This window comes from Cetorhinus maximus, chromosome 7, assembly GCF_964194155.1.
Source record: "Cetorhinus maximus chromosome 7, sCetMax3.hap1.1, whole genome shotgun sequence".
Classification (NCBI taxonomy): domain Eukaryota; kingdom Metazoa; phylum Chordata; class Chondrichthyes; order Lamniformes; family Cetorhinidae; genus Cetorhinus; species Cetorhinus maximus.
The window spans coordinates 67,749,888-67,774,574 of record NC_135885.1 but is presented as its reverse complement, the minus strand read 5'-3'; the positions used below and the strand labels follow the sequence as shown (position 1 = coordinate 67,774,574).

General features: G+C 40.0%; 1 protein-coding gene across 2 annotated transcripts in view; it reads left to right on the top strand.

The window, feature by feature from the left end:
* nars2 (asparaginyl-tRNA synthetase 2, mitochondrial) overlaps positions 1-24,687 on the top strand; it is an 85,673-nt gene that overhangs the window by 45,735 nt on the left and 15,251 nt on the right. For both annotated transcript variants that reach the window (XM_078545688.1, XM_078545689.1), the window contains exons 7-11: positions 6,618-6,750; positions 11,414-11,512; positions 13,254-13,291; positions 13,608-13,674; positions 20,487-20,624. In XM_078545688.1, coding sequence (XP_078401814.1) covers positions 6,618-6,750; positions 11,414-11,512; positions 13,254-13,291; positions 13,608-13,674; positions 20,487-20,624 — 475 coding nt within the window. The remainder of the gene's footprint in view (positions 1-6,617; positions 6,751-11,413; positions 11,513-13,253; positions 13,292-13,607; positions 13,675-20,486; positions 20,625-24,687) is intronic.

Genomic DNA, 24,687 nt, shown 5'->3' with positions numbered 1-24,687 from the left:
TATGAATACAAATGTTTGTTTTTATAAGCGTTTAAGTACTTTAAGGGATTTAAATGTATTGAATGGGCTTTTACCAATGCCAGCTCTTTAATATATAACGAAGCCTGTTATACTTAGAAGTTTATTTTATTACACCTCTTTTTTTATATGGCTCCTGAGGCCTGCCCTTGGTGGCTGATGGGTGAGTTGGCATGTAAGATGTAAGGGCAAAGGATGGAGGGGCATGGGTTTTCATGATTTGGAACTAAGTTGGCATGAGGGACCATGAAGGTGGATCGGGGGCATGAGTTGGTTGGATAGGGTGTGGAGAGGGGGTGAGGGCTAGAGGACCTTACTGTTTTTATTATAACTAGCACAGCCTGCCTCGGCACTTGCAGCCTCTGTGGCCGCCCCAACACTGTTTCCTGAAGCAGCAGACCTGACTCCATTTGGGGATTCCCAACATTCTGCACCCAACTTGGGAGTAAAAATTCGGCCCCAACTATTTGTATCTGTCACTCCTAAGTCATTTGTAACAAGGATTAAGGACAGAGTAAACTTCCATTCTCTGACATGGTCAAGTGCTTAGACCTTAACATTGAAGAGCACCTGTACTGCACCCATATAAACTTTTGTTTTCTACACTAGCCAACCTCGCAACATCAGTGATATTCTAAATTTATGCTGAATCACATGCATTTTTGTGCTGTAGATCCATTTCTGTGAAGAGCTACTTTGAAGTGATTCATTTATAAATGAAATGAGTTGAGGCTACATTTGACATAGGGTCACAGGTTTGAAAAGACAAAATGCTGCCCACAACAACATGCAATTCCTACCCATTGATGAGAAATTAAAGTGCACTATATTCCTGTGCCAGTGAAGTGGACAGCTTGCTGGATGAAAAGCCAGTAATATAGTTTATAAAATATTCCATTCATATCACTAGATTGATTCCTGGAACGAGAGAGTTGTCCTACGAATGAGAGGGTTGTCCTATGAGAAGCTGAGTAAATTGGGCCTATACACCCTAGAGTTTAGAAGAATGAGAGGTGATCTCATTGAAACATACAAGATTCTGAAGGGCCTTGAGAAGATAGTCACTGACAAGTTGTTTCCCCCTAACTGAGCAATCTAGAACATGGGGGCAAAGCCTTAGGATAAGCAGTCCATCATTTAGGACTGAGATGAGAAATTTTGTCACTATATAAGGGTTGTGAATTTTTGGAATTCTCTACCTCAGAGAGGCTTGTCGATGTTCCATCATTGAGCATATTCAAGATTCGGAGACAGATTTTTGATCACTCTGAATTGAAGGATGTGGGAGTGAGCTGGAAGTTGGAGTTGGGGCAGATGATCGGCCATGATCACATTGAATGGCGGAGCTGACTCGAGGGGCCATATGGTCTTCTACTCATGTTGTCAGCAGCAGATTTAGCTGAAAACAGGATTATTAATGAAAACAACTTGTTAGCAAGGTACCAACAAAATGACAATGGAAATATATTCCTTGAAATTCTATGGCTATTTTTCCAAATTTCCTCCGGTAAATTCTATTGGAGGGCAACAAAACTCTCAGAAAAATGGTATAATTGGTCATATAAATAGATTGCCTAGGGGTTCTGATCTCTGGTTTTCAAGGCCATAATGTTTACAGGATTTTTTTTTTTGCAGATGCTTTTGCATATCACCAAATGTACAGCTGCTGAGAACCTTCAAAAATGGAGGCTTTCCTATTGCCAGTCTCTGATTAATGAAATACATCCTGTTAATTTCTTTAATTTATTGAATTAGACCATTTTAATTTGGTCTGCAAAACTATAATTTGATCTGCAGATGGCAAATTTGAACATCACTTTCCATAGTTAGATGGAATACTGAGTTACGTTCGTTTATTGTTTAGCAATCTTTATATTAATGCTTTGCTTAAGAAATTGTTCATTTCAGACTGACCTGACCATAAACTTAAACATATAGAATTAAAAATGTATGTTGAATTAAATCTAAGTCACAGTAAGCTAAAGTAGGCTTTGGAGATTTCCTTGCAATATCCTTATTTTTAATTTGTCCGGAACCTGTTTTTTCTTAGTACAATTAATGTAACTGGTTGTTTCAAATTCTAGAAAGTTGTCACAAGGCTAAAACAAATGTAAAGTTTTTTTTAGATTGATTCATTGTTTAGTAATCATACAGGAAAAAAAACAGAATCAAAGAATTTGTTATGGTGCAGAAGGTGACCAATCGGCTCATCATGTCTGCGCTGGCTCTCCGAATGAGCATTATGACTCGGTGCCATTCTCCTGCCTTTTCCACCTAATCTTGCTCTATTTTAATAATCACTTCATGCCCTCTTGAATGCCTCGATTGAACCTCCGCCGTGCTTCCAGGCAGTGCATTTAAGACCCAACCACTTGCTCTGTGAAAAAGCTTTTTCTCTCACCACACTTGCTTCTTTTGCAAAACACTTTAAATCTGTGCACTCTCATTCTCGATCCTTTTACAAGCGGAAACAATTTCTACTCTGTCCATCCCCCTCATGATTTTGAACACCTCTATCAGATCTCCTCTTAGCCTTCTCCTCCCCAAGGAGAACAGTCCCAACTTCTCCAATCTATCTTCATAATTGAAGTTTCTCATCCCTGGAACCATTTTTGTAAACAACTTCTGCACTCGCTCAAATTCCTTCACATCCTTCCTAAGGTGTGGCACCCAGAACTGTACTTCAGCTGAGGTCTAACTGAGTGTCCTATACAAGTTCAGCATAACTTCCTTGCTCTTATACCCTATGCCCCTATTAATAAAGCCTAGGATACTGTATGCTGTGTTAACTGCTCTCTCCACCTGTCCTGCCACCTTTAATGACTTATGGACATATACACCCAGGTCCATCTGCTCCTGCACCCCCTTCAAAGTTGTACTCATTTTATATTGTCTGTCTATGTCCTTCCTACCAAAATGAATCACCTCACTTCTCTGCATTGATATTCATCTGCCACCTATCTGTCCACTCCACCAACTTGTCTGACCTTTTTGAAGTCCTACCTGTCTTCCTCGCAGTTTACAATGCTTCCAAGTTTTGTATCATCAAACTTTGAAATTGTCCCCTGCATACCAAGATCTAGATCATTAATATATAATCAGGAAATGCAAGGGTCCCAATACCCACCCCATGGGGAACTCCACTACAAACTTCCTTCCAGCCCGAAAAATATCCATTAACAATTACTCGCTGTTTCCTATTACTCGGCCAATTTTGTATCCATGTTGCTACTGTCCCTTTTATTCCATGAACTATAACTTTTCTCAAGTTTGTTGTGTGCTACTGTATCAAATGCCTTTTGGAAGTCCATGTACACCGCATCAACAGCATTAACCTCATCAACCCTCTCTGTTACCTCTTCAAAAAAAACTCCAAGTTAGTTAAATGCTCTTTTCCCTTAAGAAATCCATGCTGGCTCTTGATAATCAACACTCATTTTTCCATGTGACTATTAATTGTATCCTGAATAATTGTTCCTAGAAGTATCCTCACCGCCTAAGTTAAACTGATGTCTGTAATTGCTGGGCTTATCCTTACAAGCATTTTTGAACAAGGCTGTAATGTTTGCAATTCTCTAGTTCTCTAGCACCTCCCCTGAGTCTAGGGAAGACTGAAAGACTATGGCCAATGCCCCTGCAATTTCCATTCTCACTTCCTTCAATATCCTTGGATACATCTCATCCAGTCCCAGTGCCTTGTCAACTTTAAGTACCGACAGTTTATCCAATACCACCTCCTTATCAATTTTGAACCCTTCTAGTGACAGAGTTTCCTCCCCTGTCACCATTGCCTGGGTTGCATCTGCTTCCTTGGTGAAGACAGATGCAAAGTATTCATTTAACACCTCAGCCATCTCACTGCCTCCATGTGTAAATTCTGTTTTTGGTTCCTAATCAGGCCCTATTCCTTTTACCACCCTTTCACTTTTTATATTCCTATAGAAGACTTTAGGATTCCCCTTTACGTTGGATGCCAATCTTTTCTCATAATCCCTCTTTGCTTCTGTTATTTGCTGCTTCACGTCTCCTCTGAACCTTCTGTATTCAGCTTGGTTTTCAATTCTATTTTCTACCTGACATCTGTCATGTGCACACTTTTTTTCTTATTTTCTATCTCCTTTTTCATCCAGGGAACTCTGGATTTGTTTGCCCTACCTTTCCCTTTTGGGGGACTATACCTTGACTGTTCCTGAACTATTTCTTCTTTGAAGGTAGCCCATTGTTCAGCTAGTTTTTCCTGCCCAACCTTTGGTTCCAGTCTATCCAGCCCAGCTCTGTTCTTGCCCCATTTAAGTTGGCTCTTCCCCAGTTAATTATTCTTACTCTGGATTGGCCATTGTCCTTTTCTACCATCATCCTAAACCTTGTGATACAGTGATCAGTGTCTCCTAAATGTTCCCCACTAACACTTGATCTACTTGGCCCACCTCATTTCCAAGAACCAGGCCTAGCAGTACTCCTTTCTTGTGGGTCTGAACACATACTACTGTAGAAAATTCTCCTGAAGACATTCTAGGAACTCTTGCCTCTCTCTTCCCTTTACACTACCACTATCCCAGTCTATGCTCAGGTAATTAAAGTCCCCCATTATAACTACTCTATAATGTTTCCACCTCTCTAATTTCCCTGCAGATTTGTTCCTCTACTCCTTCCCACTAGTTGGTGGCCTAAAGACTACACCGAGCAATGTAATTTCACCATTTTTGTTCCTCAGCTCTAGCCAAAGTGATTCTGACCTTGAACCCTCTGCGACATTCTTTTTCCTGCACTGCAATGCTCTCCTTAACCAATGCAGCCACATCCCCTCCTTTTCTTCCTGCCCTATCTTTCCTGAACACCGCGTACCCAGAAATAGTTAACACCCAGTCCTGTCCTTCCTTGAACGAGGTCTCTGTTATCACCACACCATCATAATTTTGCATGTCAATCTGTGCCTGTAACTCACCAATCTTATTTACTATAGTCCGTGCATTCACATACATGCAGTATAACCCTGATTTAGACTTCATTACTTTCTCCCTTTCTCTGACTCCGCCTGTTAACTCACTATTCTCCATTCTAGTGCTATCTGTCTCTCCCAGTATTTTGTGAACCTTGGTATTATTCTGTCTCCTGGTTCCTACACCCCTGCTGAGTTAGTTTTAAAGAACCCCCCCTCCCCCAGCCCCCAACAGCACAGCAAAACACTCTGCAAGGAACTCAGTCCTGGCTCTGTTCAGGTGCAACCCATCTGGCCTGTACAGGTGTCATCTCCCCCAGAGCCTGTCCCAGTGCCCCAGGAATCTAAAGCCCTCCCTCCTACACCATCTTTCCAGCCATACGTTCATCTGCCTTATCTTCCTATTTCTATACTCACTGGCATGTGGCGCTGGGAAATCCGGAGATTATTACTTTTGAGGTCCTGCTTGCTAATTTGGTCTTTAAATTCTGTCTGCAGGACCACATTCCCTTTCCTGCCTAAGTCATTGGTACCAATGTGGACCATAACCTCTGGCTGTTCACCTTCCCCCAGAAAAATGCCCTGCAGCTGCTCAGTGATATCCTTGACCCTGGCACCAGGGTGGCAACACATCATCCTGTGGAAACACTTGACTGTTCCCCTAACTAACGAATCCCCTATCACTATTGCTCTCCTTTCTTCTTCCTCCCCTCCTGTACAGTCAAGTCGCTTGTGGTGCCACAAACTTGGTTCTGACTGCACTCTTCTGAGGAGCCAACGCCCTCATCGGTATCCAAAACAGAAAACCAATTAGCGAGCGGGACCTCAGGGGACTCGCACTACCTGCCTGGTGGTCACCCATTCTCTTTCTGCCTCATGATCCTAACCTGCGGTGTGACGCCTCTCGGGGTATGTTATCCACGTAGCTCTCAGCCTCCAGCCACAGAAACCCAGAGCCCAAGTTTCTGCAGCTGGCATCACCACTTGCACATATGGTCGTCTAGGTCCCAGTGATGTACACGACTTCCCACATATTACACGACACGCATTCCACATGACCAAACTGCCGTGCCATGTCTTAACTTTACTTCCCTTATGTTAACTTTATTTTGCTTTGGATTACTTTTATTACTTTACGTTACTGGCCCTGACTTCCCCTTATTCCTAGTGTTTCTTACTCAAATCCAAGTAGCTACTTCTTTAAAAATACACTTTTCTAATTTACAATTTTTTAAAGACGTTCCTAATAACAGTTTCTTATCAACCAATGAACTTATGGTTTTCCTGTGATGTCACTGTTCAATTTTTTTTTCAAACTCTGCTCCGAAGATGGGAGGTTTCCACCCAGGTCCATTTCTGCTCAGCTGCTCCTGTTTCTCCCCCCCACCCCCCACCCCGTGCTTAATTTGCTACTCACTCAGTCTTTTTCTCACTCAGCATAGTCGCCTGTCTCCTTGCACACCCCTTACTGAAACAATTTCATGGTCAATATTACGAAGACTAGCTTTTAATTTCAGATTTATTAATTGAATATAAATTCCACCAGCTACCGTGGTGGGATTTGAACCCACATCTCCAGAGCATGGGCCTCAATTGCTCGTCCAGTGACATTACCACTATCAATTTATGATGATTAAGATGATTTTTATCAATTTATTAGGGCTTTCACTCAAGTATATACCTTTGGACCAACATTTCGAGCAGAGAATTCCCAAACCAGAAGACATTTAGCGGAATTTTACATGGTGGAAGCGGAACTTGCCTTCACTGAAAGCCTGAAAGACATAATGGAGGTAAAGATTCAACAGTTGCATAAACATGAATATTCTGTAAAACATCAATGGTTTTCCACACTGTTCTCTGATCTAAAGTGGACATGTTAGATTAAACTGCTACTGATAATTACTTAACCATATATCATAATAATCAATTGCTGTATAATGTATATTTTATAAATTAACATTTCTCTCATCCTTACCTTTAAGGATTAGCAATTACTGTTATGTTCCCTTATTGTGGCGATCTATTCGTGAGATAGTATGCAAAGATGGTTTTACAATTTTGCTTTTGTGTTTATTGTCAATTTAAATATTAAATGTTCAAAGTAAAGCTGAAACTACTATTTCATGTTTGATATGTTAAAAGTAAATATTTTTTGAATTTGCGTCACTAACTACAAAAGAGTTGAGTTTCATTGTGATCAATGCACAGGGAAATGCGAATTGACTTGCCCTTTATTGAAGTTATTGTTTTATATGCTTTTCAATAAAGTTACAGGGAATTTTAAGGTCTGTTTAAAAATTCAATTAATTCACCCACCCTGCTTTTTGTGCACTCCATGCTCCCATTTTGTAATTTATGCAATCTAACTGTCATATACCAGTTGCTCAATTATGATGGCTTTTCTCAAAATTGAGTACATTAGCCATGTAACTGTGATAAATTGATTTTGTGCATCAACCATATAGATCCCCCTCCCCCACTCTGCCTCACTGCAAAACTTCCCTAAATATTCATTCTAAGCAGTAGAGGGTTGTAGTAATCTGATGTGTAATATACCTATAAGACAAGTGTTGTAATGTAAGATCACATGATCTTAATACCCAATAGCAGAATAGTGCGGGCTACCTTTGTGAGAGAGTCTTGAGTTAGGCACTTGGAGTAAAGACAGAGTTTTGAGTTGTAAGCACACAAGTGTAGCTGCTGAGCTTCATTTGTAAATAAACAGCATGTGTTTATTCTAACAACGATCCACTGATGTTCTCTGTCTCTGTACCAGCTCGGTCACCCCAAAACAAGCGTGCAACCCAGATCCTTTAGCCCCAACAAACCAAGGGCACTGGATCCAATAAGGGTCTCAGCTTTTCAGCTTTATACCTTCAAACTCTTAAGCTATTTTGTCAGGATTTTGAGTTTAGCTTTGTTTAAGGTACTTAACTCAAAGTTGTCAGGGAATTTTAAACTAAAAATTATAAATTCTAACTTTTTAATTACCCTAGGTTTGAGAACTATGGGTGCTGGCAGCTTGAAATAAAAGCAGAAAATGCTGGGTATACCCATCAGGTCAGGCAGCATTTCAATTCTCCACTCCATTTGCACTCTGTCCTTGGTCTCAAACATTTGTTCCATCCTCCTTCCTAGAAGATCACCATAAGGTCAACTATCTTTTTTGTAAATTGTAAAGTGTCTTGATGAAATGAGCAGAGGGAAACAGTTTCCTCGGACTAGGGAGTCGCTGATGAAAGGTCATCAGTTTACTACGGGCACCAAGACAGTGAGGAAAGAGGTTCAAAATTTCTTTATGCAGTGGGTTGATGGAGGATGGTATACTTGCTACAGGGAATGGCTGATGCAAAGATCTTTTATGGGAAAAATTAGAAAAATATTGAAGCAGAATAAGATAGAGTTGCAGGGAGAGAACAGGACAATGACATTAATTAAACACTCTAATATTGAATGCTGTCTATGATCTTAACATGAACCAATGCTTTTTGTATGAATTCATCACGACTAAATTACTTCTGCGCACTCTACCCCAATTTACAAATTCTACAATTCTCAACTGCCTCCATAGCTTTATCTACCTGTATTTACACTTTGAGATTATATATTTGAGCGCTGAGTTGCCAATGACATCCTATGTTCCTGTGACAAAGGCAAACTAGTGCTCCTTGTCATTCTCCATCTTTCTGCAATCTTTGACACAGTTTATCTCACTATCCCCCTCCAATGTCTCTCCACTGTCAGCTGGATTGGATTGCACTCTCCTGGTTCCATTCTTACCTATCCAATTGTAGTAAGAGAATCACTATCAATGGATTCTCTCCTCATTCCAGAATCTTTACTGCTGGTTTCCCCCTTGGATCGATATTTGAATTTCTCCTATTTCTTATCTTTATGCTGCCCTTTGGCGATATCATCTGAAAACTCAGCATCAGATTCCATCACCACCTCTCTCGATCCCTTCATTGTCTCTGAATTATCAGCTTGTCTGACATACAGTACTGGATGAGCAGAAATTTCCTCCAATTAAATACTGAAAAGACTGAAGTCATTGGACAGCAATTTTCGCTCGGTGGGCGCATGCCCAAGCATAAAATGATGCATGTTGACGTCAGCTGAACGTGCCGACGTCAACGCGCAGTCGCACAATAGTTCAGTCGGCGGGCAAGTGCTGGTTTCGGCAGCGCACCCATTGACAAAAGACCATTAAGTAATCAATTAAATTAAAATTTTTGCTGCCCGCCCAACCTAATGGTTGACGAGCAGCTGAAAAGGACAAGCGGCCTTTGCATTTTTTTTTTTTGAAAACCTCATCCATGGGCAGGATGAGGTTTCCAAAAGCAAATAAAAATAAAATAAAAACTTTATTCATTAATAACATGTCACTGCTCGTGTGACAGAGTCACATGAGGGGACATGTTTCATTTCATTTTTTTGTTTATTATTTGTTTTCACATCTCTTCACCTCCCTGAGGCAGCCCCGTGCCTTCGGGAGATTGTGAAGTGCTCACTCGTGCGCATGCATGAAGTTTGCACTCAGTCTGCTCGCCCTCCTCTCCGTCCCCCCCACTGGCACAGGCAGCGCTCAGCGCTGCCGCTCGCATTTCACACTGGGCGGGCCTTATTTGGCCACCAGCGTGAAATTGCAGACAACGGTCGCCTTCCCAACCGCCCCCGCCAAGCACCCCCGCCATGGGCTAAATTCTGCCCATTGTCTTAGACCCCTGCCATCAAATCCATCCTCCTTCCTAGAAACTGTCTGAGGTTGAACTAGACTGTTTGCGACCTCAGTGTCATATTTGATCAGGAGAAGAGCTTCAAGCACAAATCCATGCCCTCACTATCACCGCCTATTTCCACCTCTATAACATCACCCGACTCCACCCCACCTCTGCCCTTCTGGTGCTGAAACCATTATTCATGCTTTTGCTACCTCAGACTGGGACATTCAATAAGCACACTCCTTGCTGGTTCTCTCATTCCCTCCTCCATGAGGACATCCAAAACTCTGCTGCTCATGCCCTCATATGCACCAACACCTGTTCACCCAGCATCCTTTTACTCCTTGGCCTCCACTGGCTTCCAGTTAATCAGCACCTGGATTTTTAAAATTCTCACCCTTCTTTTTGAAACCCTCTGGTCTGGCCCTTCTCTATCTCTATGATCTCCTGCAGCCCTACACACCTCCTCTAATTCTGGCCTCTTGAGCATCCCTGATTTTAATTGCTTCACCATTGGTGGCTGTGCCTTCAGCTGGCTAGGCCCCAAGCTCTGGAGTTCTCTTAGCCCCTCTACCATGCTTTCTTAATGACCAGCCCTTAAAACCTACCTCTTTGACCAAGCTTTTGGTCATCTGCCCTAATATCTCCTCATGTAACTCTGTCTTATCCTGTTTCATAATGTGCTATATAAATACAAGTTGTTGAATAGCATTCCATTATACTAAATACTACTTCGAATACCTTCCGCTTTATTTCAGTGGATAATACTGGGTGATGGATTGTAGGGTCCCATGCAGTAAATTTCTAATCATGCTGTATGGTCAATGCCAAAAAAAAGGACTATACCATGCCCTCCTTATGAACACCAATAAAAGGCTTTGTTTTATTGTCTGTGCATCCACTAAGCTGACTGTGGAACCATGTCCATTTGCAAAGTACTTGATGCTGTGTAAGAGCTGTTCAGTGATTTGCCACAGTTTTTCACTTCCTTTCCATTTATGGTAGTGTGTTTTTTTTAGTAATTCTGCTCTGGGGCTTTCTTTTCTATCCTAAAATGCCATGCAATACTGCAGTACCTATATAATAGTACATTAGTATACCAAAAATACTGGGCCCATCAGAAAACTTTCTGACTAAAGTAGAGAAAGTATTCATGCAGCATTACTTAATACTGTATAGCTTTCAAGTTCATTGTGAAAGGCTGTAGTTCTGTCATTTGTAGATTATACTAGAAACAGCTAGTGTCATAGTATAGTGGTTATGTTATTGGACTCAGTCCAGAGGCCTGATCCAGAGGCAAGAGTTCAAATCCCACCATGGCAGCCAGGAAATTTAAACTCAGTTGCTTCAATCTGTAATAAATAAAACTAACAGTAATGGTGACCATTAGACTAATGGATTGTTGTAAAAATTAATCTGGGTCACTAGTGCCCATTAGGAAGCGAAAACTGTCAACTTGGTCTTCTCTGCATGCAACTCCACAGCCATGGCAATGTGGTTGACTCTTAATTGTCCTCTGAAATTACAGATAAGCCACTCGGTTGTATAAAAGAACATGGCTCACTCCCATCTTTTCAATGGCAATAAATGCTGACTTTGCCAGTAGTGCCCACATCCCTTGAATGAAAATAATGTATTTATTCTTGACATGTTGTTGATTTCAGTTCTTCTGAACTAAAGCCTTAAGTCAATTTCTGCCACTGGTTTTGATGGTATTGTTTGATTTTTGCAGGTGATGGAGAACCTCTTCAAGACTGCAACGTCACATATTCTTTCAAAACGCCCAGATGATGTTGAACTCTTCCACAAATATGTAGCTCCAGGTCAAAAGGTTTGTATATCCTGTCTCTGATCTTGCAGTTAGAAGACTTCTAGCTTATATTTTATGGGGTTCTCTGCACTGAGATTTATAGAAATGCAAAGAAAATGTAGCATTTAGAAACTATTATATTTGTACTTCTGTGTTTGTGGCAGTTTTTGTGCAAGTTTCCTAAAATTGTGAAATTAATATGAAGAAAAATGCCAGAATTCCAAAATCCTTGTAGACATGGCAGTTTTAACAAAGGAGCCAGACCCAAGATGTTTTCATTTCTCTTTGCTCCACAGGTATTGCCTGATTGGAGTGTTTGCAGTATTTTCTGTTTTTGTTTCAAATTTCTAACATCTGCAGTTTTGGTTGCTTTTTGTTAGTGTTGTCAGCATTTATCCTTTTCACCCCAGAAAGTTGAAGCATCCTTTTGAATTACATAAAAAGTGATTATGAATTTTAATACCACATTCAAAAAGGATATAAAGAATGAATTTTTTGCTTATATGTTTATGCATTTGTGTAGGTGAAGTTGTTTTGTTTCTGAACTGGTATAATGTGAAGAATTTTAAAATGACACCAGAAAAATTCATTTCAACTGAAACAAAAACAAATTAGTGTGGATGATGGAAATCTGAAATAAATCCAGAAAGTGATAGAAACAATCAGCAGGTCATATAGCATTGTCATGAAGAGATGTTAATGTGAGTAATGTTATTGGAAATTGTTTAAGCTGGACTTGCAGCAGGGTCTGTGTCTGTGTGTGGCTTAATTAGATTAAAGCCAGCTAGCCTGGGTGCTTTGATGTATAGTAGTTTGAGATGTTAATTAGATAAACGTAAGGCTAGAAGGTAAAGAGTATATTTGCATTTGTTGAATATACCATTCAAAAGAAGGGAGTAAAATCTTGCACCTAGCTAGGAGACACCAAGCACTATGCTTATATTACCAATAAAATTGGTGCTATGAAAGGGGTTTTATTGTTAGAAAAGACCTAGTGACGCAATGAGAATTTACATTCAAAGGGAAGGCTAGGTATAAACAAAGTTTTTTTTCATGTGCAGGTCAGAGGCATGTAAGACCTAAGCAGAGCCTGTAAACCCTACAACTGTGTCTGCAAAGGAACCAAGTTGCAAGGAACCTCATTTTGAATTTGTATGGTTAAATGTGCTTTGCCTAGTGTCTGTTTAAAGACAATGGGTTATTGCCTTGGTGAAGATTTACCTGGGAGTGATTAATTTGGGGATTTGTTTAAAAGTTATTATGGTAGTAATTTGTAGACATGTGTATGTGTTAAATTTCTTGTTAAATTAATAAATGTTTAATTTAGTTTATATAAAAATACTCTTGGCGGTTTCATTTCTGAATTCAGAGCTGCATCTCAAACATACCAATTGAAAATGTAAGTTATGGCAATTGTTCAAGTTTCCCACTGGGATTTAAACAACCAACCTTTACCAACTGCTGTGTCATACCAAGCTTCTGTGGGGAGAGAAACAGTTAACTTATCAGGTCAATAACTTTTCATCAGATCTGCAAGATGTTAAGGAGCAGCTTCTAAGCAAATAAAAGATAGGGCAAGGGGGCATGACAGGATGGAGGGCAGGAGTGATTAAATGACAAAAGAGACGATGGCGCAAGGCAGAAGAGCTGATAGTGATATGTCTTATTCAGGGAAAAAAATTCCTGAGCTGGCACAGAACTTTTTGGAGAAAAGCCTTCTGTAAAGAGATTGGTGATTAATTTTGGTCTCTTTTTTTTGTAGGGAAGGTTGGAGCAGATGATGAAAAATTCATTTCAAGTGTAAGCAAGTTCCATTGATTTTTTTAAAAAATATATATATTTTTACTTTTTTTACTGCTTTTGTAGAGGCATGCAGGTTTGGAATCCTTCAGTTCTATGTTTGAAACTTTTCCTTTTCTTGTGTTTTTTATTGTTTTTCATTTTTGATGTCAGATGCATAATTCCTGGTCATGTTAAGATTACCAGAAGAAAATAGTGTTAAATAGGAAATGAAAAGGTCACAATGCCCTTCAGGTTTGATTGTGGTTAATCAAAATGTTTGGCCCATGTTATAACACCTTATTTAATGTAATTGTAATGTAAATATAATTTTTAGGCTTTCCTATACTGAAGCGATTGACATTTTGCAGAGAAGTATGGAAACCTTCAAGTTTGAACCAAAGGTAAAGAATATGGCCTGAATATGGATTCATTTTGTGAAATTTGCAACAGTGCAGTTGGGTATCAAGTATTTAATTATTTTATTTAGATGGCTTTTCTTGTCAAGCTAATTTATCGACATAAGCTCTAATTTCCAACTTTGAGCTGTGATTTTTATGCTTTTATATCAAACCTTTACTAGCTATTGTTTCATGTTTACCTGTTCAAATTGGCTATAATCAAAAAGAAGGAAATTGCTCGTTCAAAAAGTATAATTTTGGTTCCCTAAATTCAGTATAGTGATGTACATTTAAAGAAGCAATTTTTTGGCCATAATTATACTTCCTGTAGATAACACTTATTTCCTGTAACTTCATTGAGGAGAAAAAAATGAACTTTTCCAATTTTTCCTTTATCACCCAGGGATTTTGGAATCTAACGTTGCAATAAAGTATATGGAGTTTATTGTTCATATTCAGTTTTCTTCACTGCTTAGCATCTCTGCCTTTCTTGTCTGCTCTTCTAACCTTTTACTTTTTTGGCATTTTTTTTTCTTAAACTATTTCTTTGTTTTTCACATTTGCCTTTAGCTCTATTCTTTCCCTTTATTTTCATATCCAGATCCTGAGATGGGAAATCTGAATGCTGTAACAGTGTGACTAGTGAACAGTTTTGTTGGGTGTGGTTCTAGGTTCTATAAACACAGGAGATTGAGTTGACCAGGTATTCTCAGGAATGCAATGCCCAGATTAGTATTTCCATGAGGAATCCTGTAGGGTTGGAAAATATGTAGTGTATTTACACATGAAGAATTTCTTCAGCATGTATTCTAGAACAATAGGCTGTTAAGACAGATGCATCAGTTGAGTTACCCTCTACTGTAGTGCTCTTACGAAATTTTAATCCATCTGCTTCAGTGCAGATACAGTTTGAAATGTGGCCAGTGGAAGTAATTTCTAGTTTTGTTTTATAGAAGAGGAAGTTCTGAAGTACTGTACAGTACCTATAATAGGTATTTGTTAGCATTTCTCCAGTTACTGGAATTTCCTGAACAATTTGATGCTTTTTTGCCCTGTAGTTCAACACAGTGATATTCATCTATGCTATTATGGTTGTTAAAGCACTGGAATACAAAATAGCATGCATCCAATTGTTTTTGAAACCTAATAACCAGGCCCTGACTTTGTCACTTGCAGACATGTCAGTAAACACCTGTACTCAGATTTAAAGCAGTCAGCACAGTTGCCAGTGTTGTCTTGTATGCACTAACCTTTAATCACTTAAATGTGACTCAGTTTTTTCCAATACTAAGTGGAACAATGATAATGGGTATTACATTATACAATGCCAACAATACAAACCTACAGTGTTCACACTTAAGCTGAGCAGCACTAATCAGTGTTTTTAAATGGAAAAACATTGTCATCCTCTGTATACAAAGTATACATAGAAACACAGAAAATAGGAGCAGGAGTAGGCCATTTGGCTCTTCGAGCCTGCTCCGTTATTCATTATGATCATGGCTGATCATCCAACTCAATAGCCTGCTCCCACTTTCTCCCCATATCCTTTGATCCCTTTTGCCCCAAGAGCTATATCTAATTCCTTCTTGAAAACATACAATGTTTTGGCCTCAACTACTTTATATGGTAACGAATTCCACAGGCTCACCACTCTCTGGGTGAAGAAATTTCTCCTCATCTGTCCTAAATGGTCTACCCCGTATCCTCAGACTGCGACCCCTGGTTCTGGACTCCCCCATCATCGGGAATATCCTTCCTGCATCTACCCTGTCTAGTCCTGTTAGAATTTTATAGGTTTCTATGAGATCCCCCCTCATTCTTCTGAACTCCAGCGAATATAATCCTAATCGACTCAATCTCTCCTCGTATGTCAATCCCGCCATCCCAGGAATCAGTCTGTGAAACCTTTGCTGCACTCCCTCTATAGCAAGAACATCCTTCCTCAGATAAGGAGACCAAAACTGCACACACTATCCCAGGTGTGGTCTCACCAAAGCCCTGCATAATTGCAGCAAGACATCCCTGCTCCTGTACTTTAATCCTCTGACTATGAAGGCCAACATACCATTTGCTTCCATTACCACCTGCTGCACCTGCATGCTTACCTTCAGCGACTGGTGTACGAGGACACCCAGGTCTCATTGCACATTCTCCCCCCTCAATTTATAGCCATTCAGATAATAATCTGCCTTCCTGTTTTTGCTACCAAAGTGGAGAACATCATATTTATCCACATTATACTGTATCTGCCATGCATTTGCCCACTTACTCAGCTTGTCCAAATCACACTGAAGCATCTCTATATCCTCCTAACAGCTCACCCTCCCACCTATCTTCTTGTCATCTGCAAATTTGGAGATATTACATTTAGTTCCCTCATCTAAATCATTAATATATATTGTTGAATAGCTGGGGTCCCAGCACTGATCCCTGCAGTACCCCACCAGTCACTGCCTGCCATTTGGAAAAAGACCCATTTATTCCTACTCTTTGTTTCCTGTCTGCCAACCAGTTTTCTATCCATCTCAATACACTACCCCCAATCCCATGCGCTTTACATGCTAATCTCTTATGTGGGACTTTGTCAAATTCTGAAATTTCAAATGAACCACGTCCACTGGCTCCCCCTCATCAACTCTACTAGTTACATTCTTGAAAAATTCCAGTAGATTTGTCAAGCATGATTTTCCTTTCATAAATCCATGCTGACTCTGTCCGATTCTGCCACTGTTTTCCAAGTGTTCAGCTATTAAATCTTTTATAATGGACTCTAGAATTTTCCCCACAACCGACGTCAGGCTGACTGGTCTATAATTCCCTGTTTTCTCTCTACCTCCCTTTTTAAATAGTGGGGTTACATTAGCTACCCTTCAATCTGTAGTAACTGTTCCAGAGTCTCTAGAATCTTGGAAGATGACCACCAATGCATCCACTATTACTAAGGCCACTTCCTTAAGCACTCAGGGATGTAGATTATCAGGCCCTGGGGACTTATCGGCCTTCAATCCCATCAATTTCTCCAACACCATTTCCCTACTAATACTGATTTCTTTCAGTTCTTCCCTCTCACTAAACCATGTGTTCCCCAACATTTCTGGTATGTTATTTGTGTTGTCCTTTGTGAAAACAGAATCGAAGTATGTATTTAGTTGGTCAGCCATTTCTTTGTTCCCCATTATAAATTCCCCTCTTTCTGACTGTAAGGGACCTACATTTGTCTTCACCAATCTTTTACTCTTCACATACCGATAGAAACTTTTACAGTCAATTTTTATGTTCCCTGCAAGCTTACTCTCATACTCTATTTTCCCCTTCTTAATCAATCCCTTGGTCCTCCTTTGCTGAATTCTAAACTGCTTCCAGTCCTCAGGTCTGATGTTTTTTTCTGGGCAATTTGTATGCCTCTTCCTTGGATCCGATACGATCTCTAATTTCCCTTGGTTTGGCCACCGTTCCTATTTTACTTTTGCGCCAGACAGGAATAAACAATTGTTGCAGTTCACCCATGCACTCTTTCAACATTTGCCATCGCCTATCCCTTTAAGTAACGTTTCCCAATCCATCATAGCCAACTCACGCCTCATACCATCGTAGTTTCCTTTATTAAGATTCAAGACCCCACTCTCAGAATCAACTACGTCACTCTCCATCTTGATGAAGAATTCTATCATATTATGGTCGCTCGTCCCCAAAGGGCCTCGCACAACTAGATTGCTAATTATTCCTTTCTCATTGCACAATACCCAGTCTAGCATTGCCTGTTCTCTAGTTGCTTCCTCAATGTATTGGTCCAGAAAACCATTCCGTATATACTCCAAGAACAACTCCTCTACGGTATTGTTACTAATTTGATTTGCCCAATCTATATGCAGATTAAAGTCACCCATAATTACAGATGTTCCTTTGTTGCATGCGTCTCTAATTTCCTGTTTAATGCCATTCCCAACATCACCTGCTACAGTTTGGGGATCTATATACAACCCCCACTAACGTTTTTTGCCCCTTAGTGTTCTCAGCTCTACATCGTCAGAGTTAATATCTTTCCTCACTATTGTGCTAATTTCCTCTTTAACCAGCAATGCAACTCCACTGCCTTTTCCTTTTTGTCTATCCTTCCTAAATACTGAATACGCCTGGATATTCAGTTCCCATCCCTAGTCACCCTGTAGCCATGTCTCCGTAATCCCAACCATGTCATACCTGTTTCCATCTATTTGCGCGGTTAATTCATCCACTTTATTGCGAATGCTCCTCGTGTTAAAGCACAAAGCCTTAAGGCTTGTCTTTTTAACATTACTTGTTCCGTTCCCACTATTTTTCACTGAGGCCCTGTTTGATTCTTGCCCTTGATTTCTCTGCCTATCACTTTTCTTATTCCCCTTTCTGTCTTTTGTCCTTGTCCTTGACTCCCTCTCCTCTGACTCCTTGCATAGGTTCCCATCCCCCTGCCATTTTAGTTTAAACCCTCCCCAACCACTCTCGCAAATATTCCCCCAAGCACATCAGTCCCGGTCCTGCCCAGGTGTAACCCATCCAGTTTGTAGTGGTCCCAACTCCCCCAGAACCGGTTCCAATGTCCCAGGAATCTGAAACCCTCCTCCTCACACCATCTCTTCAGCCATGTATTCATCCAATATATCCTGCTGTTTCTACTCTGACTAGCACGTGGCACTGGTACTAATCCTGAGATCACTACCTTTGAGGTCCTACTTCCCAACTCCCTATATTCTGCTTTTAAGACCTTTTTTTACCAATGTCGTTTGTACCAATGTGTACCATAACCACTGGCTGTTCACCCTCCCCCTTCAGAATGTCCTGTAGCCGCTCTGAGACATCCTTGACCCTAGCACCAGGGAGGCAACATACCATCCTGGAGTCTTGTTTGCGGCCACAGAAACGCCTATCTATTCCCCTTACAATTGAATCCCCTTTATTGCATTCCCACACTTTTTACTCCCCTGTGCAGCAGGGCCAACCGTGGTGCAACGAATTTGGCTGTTGCTGCCTTCCCCTGAGAGGCCATTTCCCCCCTAACAGCATCCAAAGTGGTATATCTGTTTTGCAGGGGAATTGCCACAGGAAGTTCCTGCACTGACTGCCTAGTCCTCTTGCTCTGCCTGGTGGTCACCCATTCCCTTCCTGCTTGTGGACTCTTAGCCTGCGGTGTGACCACCTCTCTATACGTGCTATCCACGATACTCTCCGCCTCGTGGATGTTCCACAGTGTCCCCAGCCGCCGCTCCAGCTCCGAAACCCGGGCTTCCAGGAGCTTCAGCTGGAGACACTTCCCGCACACGCTGGCCCCGGGCACTGGAAATGGTTCAGGCCTCCCACATAGAGCAGGAGGAGCACACCATGGCTTTGAGCTCTCTTGCCCTGACTTACCCCTTTAAATTAAACCTTTTGGAAGATACTTAATATCAAATAATATCAATTATTCTAGGGCCCTTCTTCCCTGCTCCTCGTTGTTACAGAATATAGCCCTTACAAACGATGAACCACAAAATAAGACCTTAAAAACTATAAGCGATAAAAGTAGTAAATACTTACCCGACCGTACTCAAAGGATCACCTCGTTCCCCCCTCACCTCCTCCCTCAGTCACCAAACTCCAAGTTATGCACTCTACTGCAGCCTAAAGCAGCACTGTAAATTGGCCTGTTTTTATACTCTCTGAATCTAGCCTCTGAAAACCTGTTTAAGCCAGTTACCTAATTAATTAGATGTAGCTGCAAGCAGAGCCTGTATAAACCCTGTTTTAAAGCTGGCCTAAAACTCACCATCTTCCAATCCAAACAGCAACTTTTAGTTTACTAAATTAAAGAAAGACTAGACTTTAGATAGAAATTAACCCTTAAATTCCCTCAGTCACCAAACTCCAATTTAAGCACTCTACTGCAGCCCAAAGCAGCACTCCAGTGCATACCTGGGGCTGTCGTATAACTGAGACCTGATGTGATTTATTTGGATATGAGTAGTCATTTTATGATATGAATGGGGGACTCTTTTACACTTGTGAAATGATGTGCACAATGCATTCACTACCTGTTTGTGATAAAGTGAAACAAATCTGCCTAACTGCAACCAGGAAAGAGCAGACGTAAAACTTGTTGAATCTAACAGCTTTTACACCATTCAGCTTGAGGCTTGAAAATTCAAGACTTGCCCTGGTCAACTGTGTATGCCTCTTCAACTCTCATGTATCTAGGTTCCTTCCAGTTGATACTACAGATTCGCACATGCAAATCCATAGAGAAGGAAAGTTATTCCACCAGATTCTTTTGGGTTGGTTTCTGTCACTGAGCAGTTGCTTTTTAAAAATGAAATACTTAGATAATTCCACTAAAGGGACATTCCTTTGCAAATAGGTCCCTGAATGAATGTGGCTATGATAGAAATTTGGAAACAAATCTAGTGCATAAGTTAGCTGTGTTACAGCATGTACATTTGTCATGAAAATTAAACAGTAATTTCATTAGATTGGCATGTTTGTCTTTCTGATTGTGATGAGTAGGGTTAGTGTTTGCATGACATTACATCTGGTATACAGCAAACACGATTCTGTAATTGTGTTTTGCCATAATATCATGTTTGTGGGAGGTATCCTGAGGTGCTTAATCTTTGAATACTTATGTCAAGCTGGAAAGGAATTTTCCTTTTTAAAGCAAGTAGTTTGGGTTGTTGTTTATTTGCATTATTGAATGAAGGTATATAAAAGCTCTATGTATTTGCATATGTCATATTAAATTATTTCTGTAGATCCTGGTACTGTGCATTAGTGGTGAATTAAATATTGATTGTCATCTTTTACAGTGGGGCTGTGACCTACAGACTGAACATGAGAGTTATCTGGTGGAGCACTGTGGCAACATCCCTGTTTTTGTAGTTAATTATCCTTATGACATCAAGCCCTTTTATGCCAGAGATAATCAGGATGGACCTCAGCATACAGTAAGCAGAAATTGTATGATTTATGCGATGAGCATTATAATATCTAACATAAACCCATTAACTCCTCTCCTCTGGTGATGGGAGACATGATAGTTTAAAATCTACTAATCCTTCAGATTCTGACTGAATTTAATCTCTTGCACTGTTTTTTTGTTCAAACAAAATGTTTCCTGTAACTATGATATAACTAAAGTAAAAATCTTAGACTAGACAACCATTTGAGAAGCAACATGATTGTACCACACAGCTGCAAACAGTATTATGATATAAACATATGTCCTATCTCTGTCCAATTTTCATCTTGTACAAAAATCCATATTATATAAATTACACATTTTTGAATAACCTTTGATATCCAGTGAAAAATGATCAATGAAAATTTGAGTCAAGTATTTTTGTAGAAACTGAAGTAAATAAATACATTCCACATTAGTTATAATAATAAAGGGCAAGGTGCATGTTTAAATTTGATACTTTCTCAAAATAAAATGAAACACACAAACATGATCCAACCATTATAATATGTCACTTTTGACAAAGTATTATAATTGTCCCATACAGCACCAAGTGAAATAGTGAATGTTAACCCAGAAGTTGAAAGAAGATTGCATCATCTGGATGCAGCACCTTTATAAAATATGCTTTCCCCTTCAATGTGAATTGGACATGATACTCCAGCAGGAGCTGAACTGGTGTTTTATGTAGGTTTAACATAACTTGCTTTTCAATTATTTTATAAAGCCCAGAATCCTGTATGGCTTATTAATTGCTTTGTTAACCTGACCTTTAAATGCATGTGTGTACAAGCACCCCCAGGTGACTCTATTCTGCATACCCTTTTTAAAACTATACCATTTATTATGTGTGGTCTTTCCTCATTTTTCCTATCAAAAGTATTGCATCACACTTGTCTCTGTTGAATTTTGTCTGCCTTGTGCCCATTTACTCCACAAGCCTATCTCTGTCCTCTTGAAGTTGATTCCTAAATTCCTCACTGCTGACTACACTTCTAAGTTTTGTCATCTGCAAGTTTTGAAATTGTGCCCTCAAGTCCAAGTAATTAATAATTAATATATTTGATAAACAGCAGTGGTCCTCGTCCTGAACCTCAGGACTATTGCTGTATACCCACCTCCAATGTGAAAACTGTTTACCACAGCTCCCTTTTCAACCCCTTAGCTAAATTTGTATCCATGCTGCCGTCCCTTTCATCCTATGTGCTTCAGTTTTGCTAATAAGTCTGTTGGACTATTGTGGGCAAGTTAGATATTCAAAAGGACTGTGATTATCAGAGAATTATTGTAAAGGAGATCTAAACCTCCATCCTGCTGCTGGAGTATAGGTCCAGGGCACCAATCATCTTCTAGTCCTTGATATTGTGTGAAATCTAAACAGTTAGTGACCATGAAGGACATCACAGCTGAACCCAATCATGTCTTTGCATGATTTCAGTTATCCAATAATCAAATAATCAATGTGAGGTCAGGAGCAGAAACTCTCGTGCTACAATTGGTCATCGCGGCTCTTCGTTAGGAAAGTGAAAATCGCCCAGTTGACTCAGCACAGATGAGAATCAAAACTGAACCCTCAGAGATATGTGTGGACCGTCTACTGAGCATTTTAACTAGTTGAACCATTAACATACCTCATTTTGGTGGATTTAAGGAAATGGAAGAAATGCTATTTTATGGAAGGTGGCAAACAATTGTTTCTGATTTCTTTCATTGCCACAGCAGACGTCTGTGTCCATCCACAGGATAGAGTTTCATTTTGTTTGAGTTTAGCGTTCATGTAAAACAGTTTCAGCTTTGCACAAGTTACAGTGCTGTGATGTTCCAAAGATGAGTAGTGTGATAGGTATAATTAATTATCTTGATATGTGGTAAATTGAAAGATAGAAAATGCATGAAGGTATAAACATAATGTTTGAGCATTGAAATGTTTTGATATCAGGATGAGGCTCACAAGCAGTATGATTTTTATGGATATAAAAGCAAAATACTGCAGATGCTGGAAATCTGAAATAAAAACAGGAAATGCCTGAAAAAAACTCAGCAGGTCTGGCAGCATCGATGGAGAGAGAAACATTAATGTTAAAGTTAATATTTTGAGTCCTTATGACTGCTCTTCAGAGTTTAATTGATTTGTATGGACCTTCTTTGGAATAATCACCAACAGCAAACAACTATTTTACACTTGTGTCGCACCATTAACATAGCATTACATAAAACTTGCAGCACAAAAACAAACCATTTGACCCAACTGGTCTACACCATGTATATTCCGCATGAGCCTCCAACCACCCCACTTCATCTAACATCAGCATATACTTCTATTATTTTCCCCCTCGTACTCATTTAGTTTCTCTTTAAATAAATACAAACCAGTCACCTCAATTACTCCATGTGGTAGCAAGTTCCACATTCTAACTTCATTTTTTTATAGCAAGAGGGGAAGAAGAAATTTGAATGGTGATTGCAAGAGTGTAAGTGATTGAAGCCGAAGTCCAAGTGGTGCACTTGGAGGAACCTTTCGAGTGGGTGTGGGGGAGGGTGCTAAGATAAAGGAAGGTGGTATACAAACCTTGCTGCAGAGAGACCATGATGTAAGTAAAAGCTCTGTCACTGACGGTGCAGTAGTAATACAGAAACCTAGACTTGGCAAGCTGAGCTGGAGGAAGTTGCAGAACAACAGTAAAGAAAGGCTCTGGAGCAATGTATAAATGAGAACAGTCATAAGTAGACACACAATCTACTGCCAAATGCTAAACAAATCGTACAATTCACACCGAGCTTAGAATCCAGCATCAGCACACTGAAGGTAACACATGGGTTTATTTTTCAATATCAGTATCCATAAAAAGGTAACTTAATGATAGTTATTTCTCATTCAACAGCATCAAAGAGCCTGAACCCAGGAGCCAGTACATCACCCTACTCGTTGGTTTTCATTAATGTTTGGATAATTGTCATCTTACATTAGAAATCTCAACTACAAACTTATTAATTCATGACTCTGGTATATTAAAGTAATCACATCTACAAACTATATGATATGACTGATTTAAACAACAATCGATCATGGCCAAGTTTCAGGATGAACGAACTGTGTAGACTTGTAATTCTCCTAATTCCAATGTTGCACATTTTTCCACTCAATCTAAATAAACAAAATGAAGATAATTTCTCAATTTTAAAACCACAGACTGAACACAAGGCAGTTTATTTTATTGACATTTCTACAATACTGAGAAGTACCATTATCAACATTAAAGTCCCATTCCCAATTGTGAGCTTGAATTGAGGACACCTGTAGGAAACAACCTCGATTTTAAAAATCTGCTATAAGACAGACTGAATTAAACACTGTGTGAACATAAGAAATAGGAGCAGGACCAGGCCATTTGGTCCCCCAAACCTGCTGTGCCATTCAGTAAGAACATAACTGATCAGATTGCGCCCTTAACTCCATTTCTCTGCTGCCCCTCCTACCTTGACTCCCTTGTAAATCAAAAATCAGTCTTACTCAGCCTTGAATATATTCAAGGACCCAGCCTCCACTGCTCACTGAGGTAGAGAATTCCAAAGATTCTCACCCTCAGAAGAAATTCCTCCTCATCTCCACCTTAAATAGAAGACCCCTTGTTTTGAAATTCTAGCCTTTAGTTCTAGATCCCACCCCCCCACCCGCAACATGGGAAAACATCCTCTCAGCATGTACCCTGTCAAGCCCCCTCAGAATTTCTTATGTTTCAATAAGATTCTCTCATTTCTTAACTCCAATGAGTATAGACCCAACCTTTCCTCAAGCAAAATTCTTCATCCCAGGAATAAACCTTCTCTGAACTGCCTCCAGTGCAAGTATAATCCTCCTCAGTAATGAGACCCAAACCATACACAGTAATCTCTGTATAGTCTCACCAGTGCCCTATACATTTGTAATTAGGCTTTCCTTACTTTTATATTCCATCCCCCTTGTAATAGAGGCTAACATTCCATTTGTCTTCGTAATTACTTGCTGTCTTTGCATGCTAATTTTGTGATTCATGAACCAGGACTCCCAG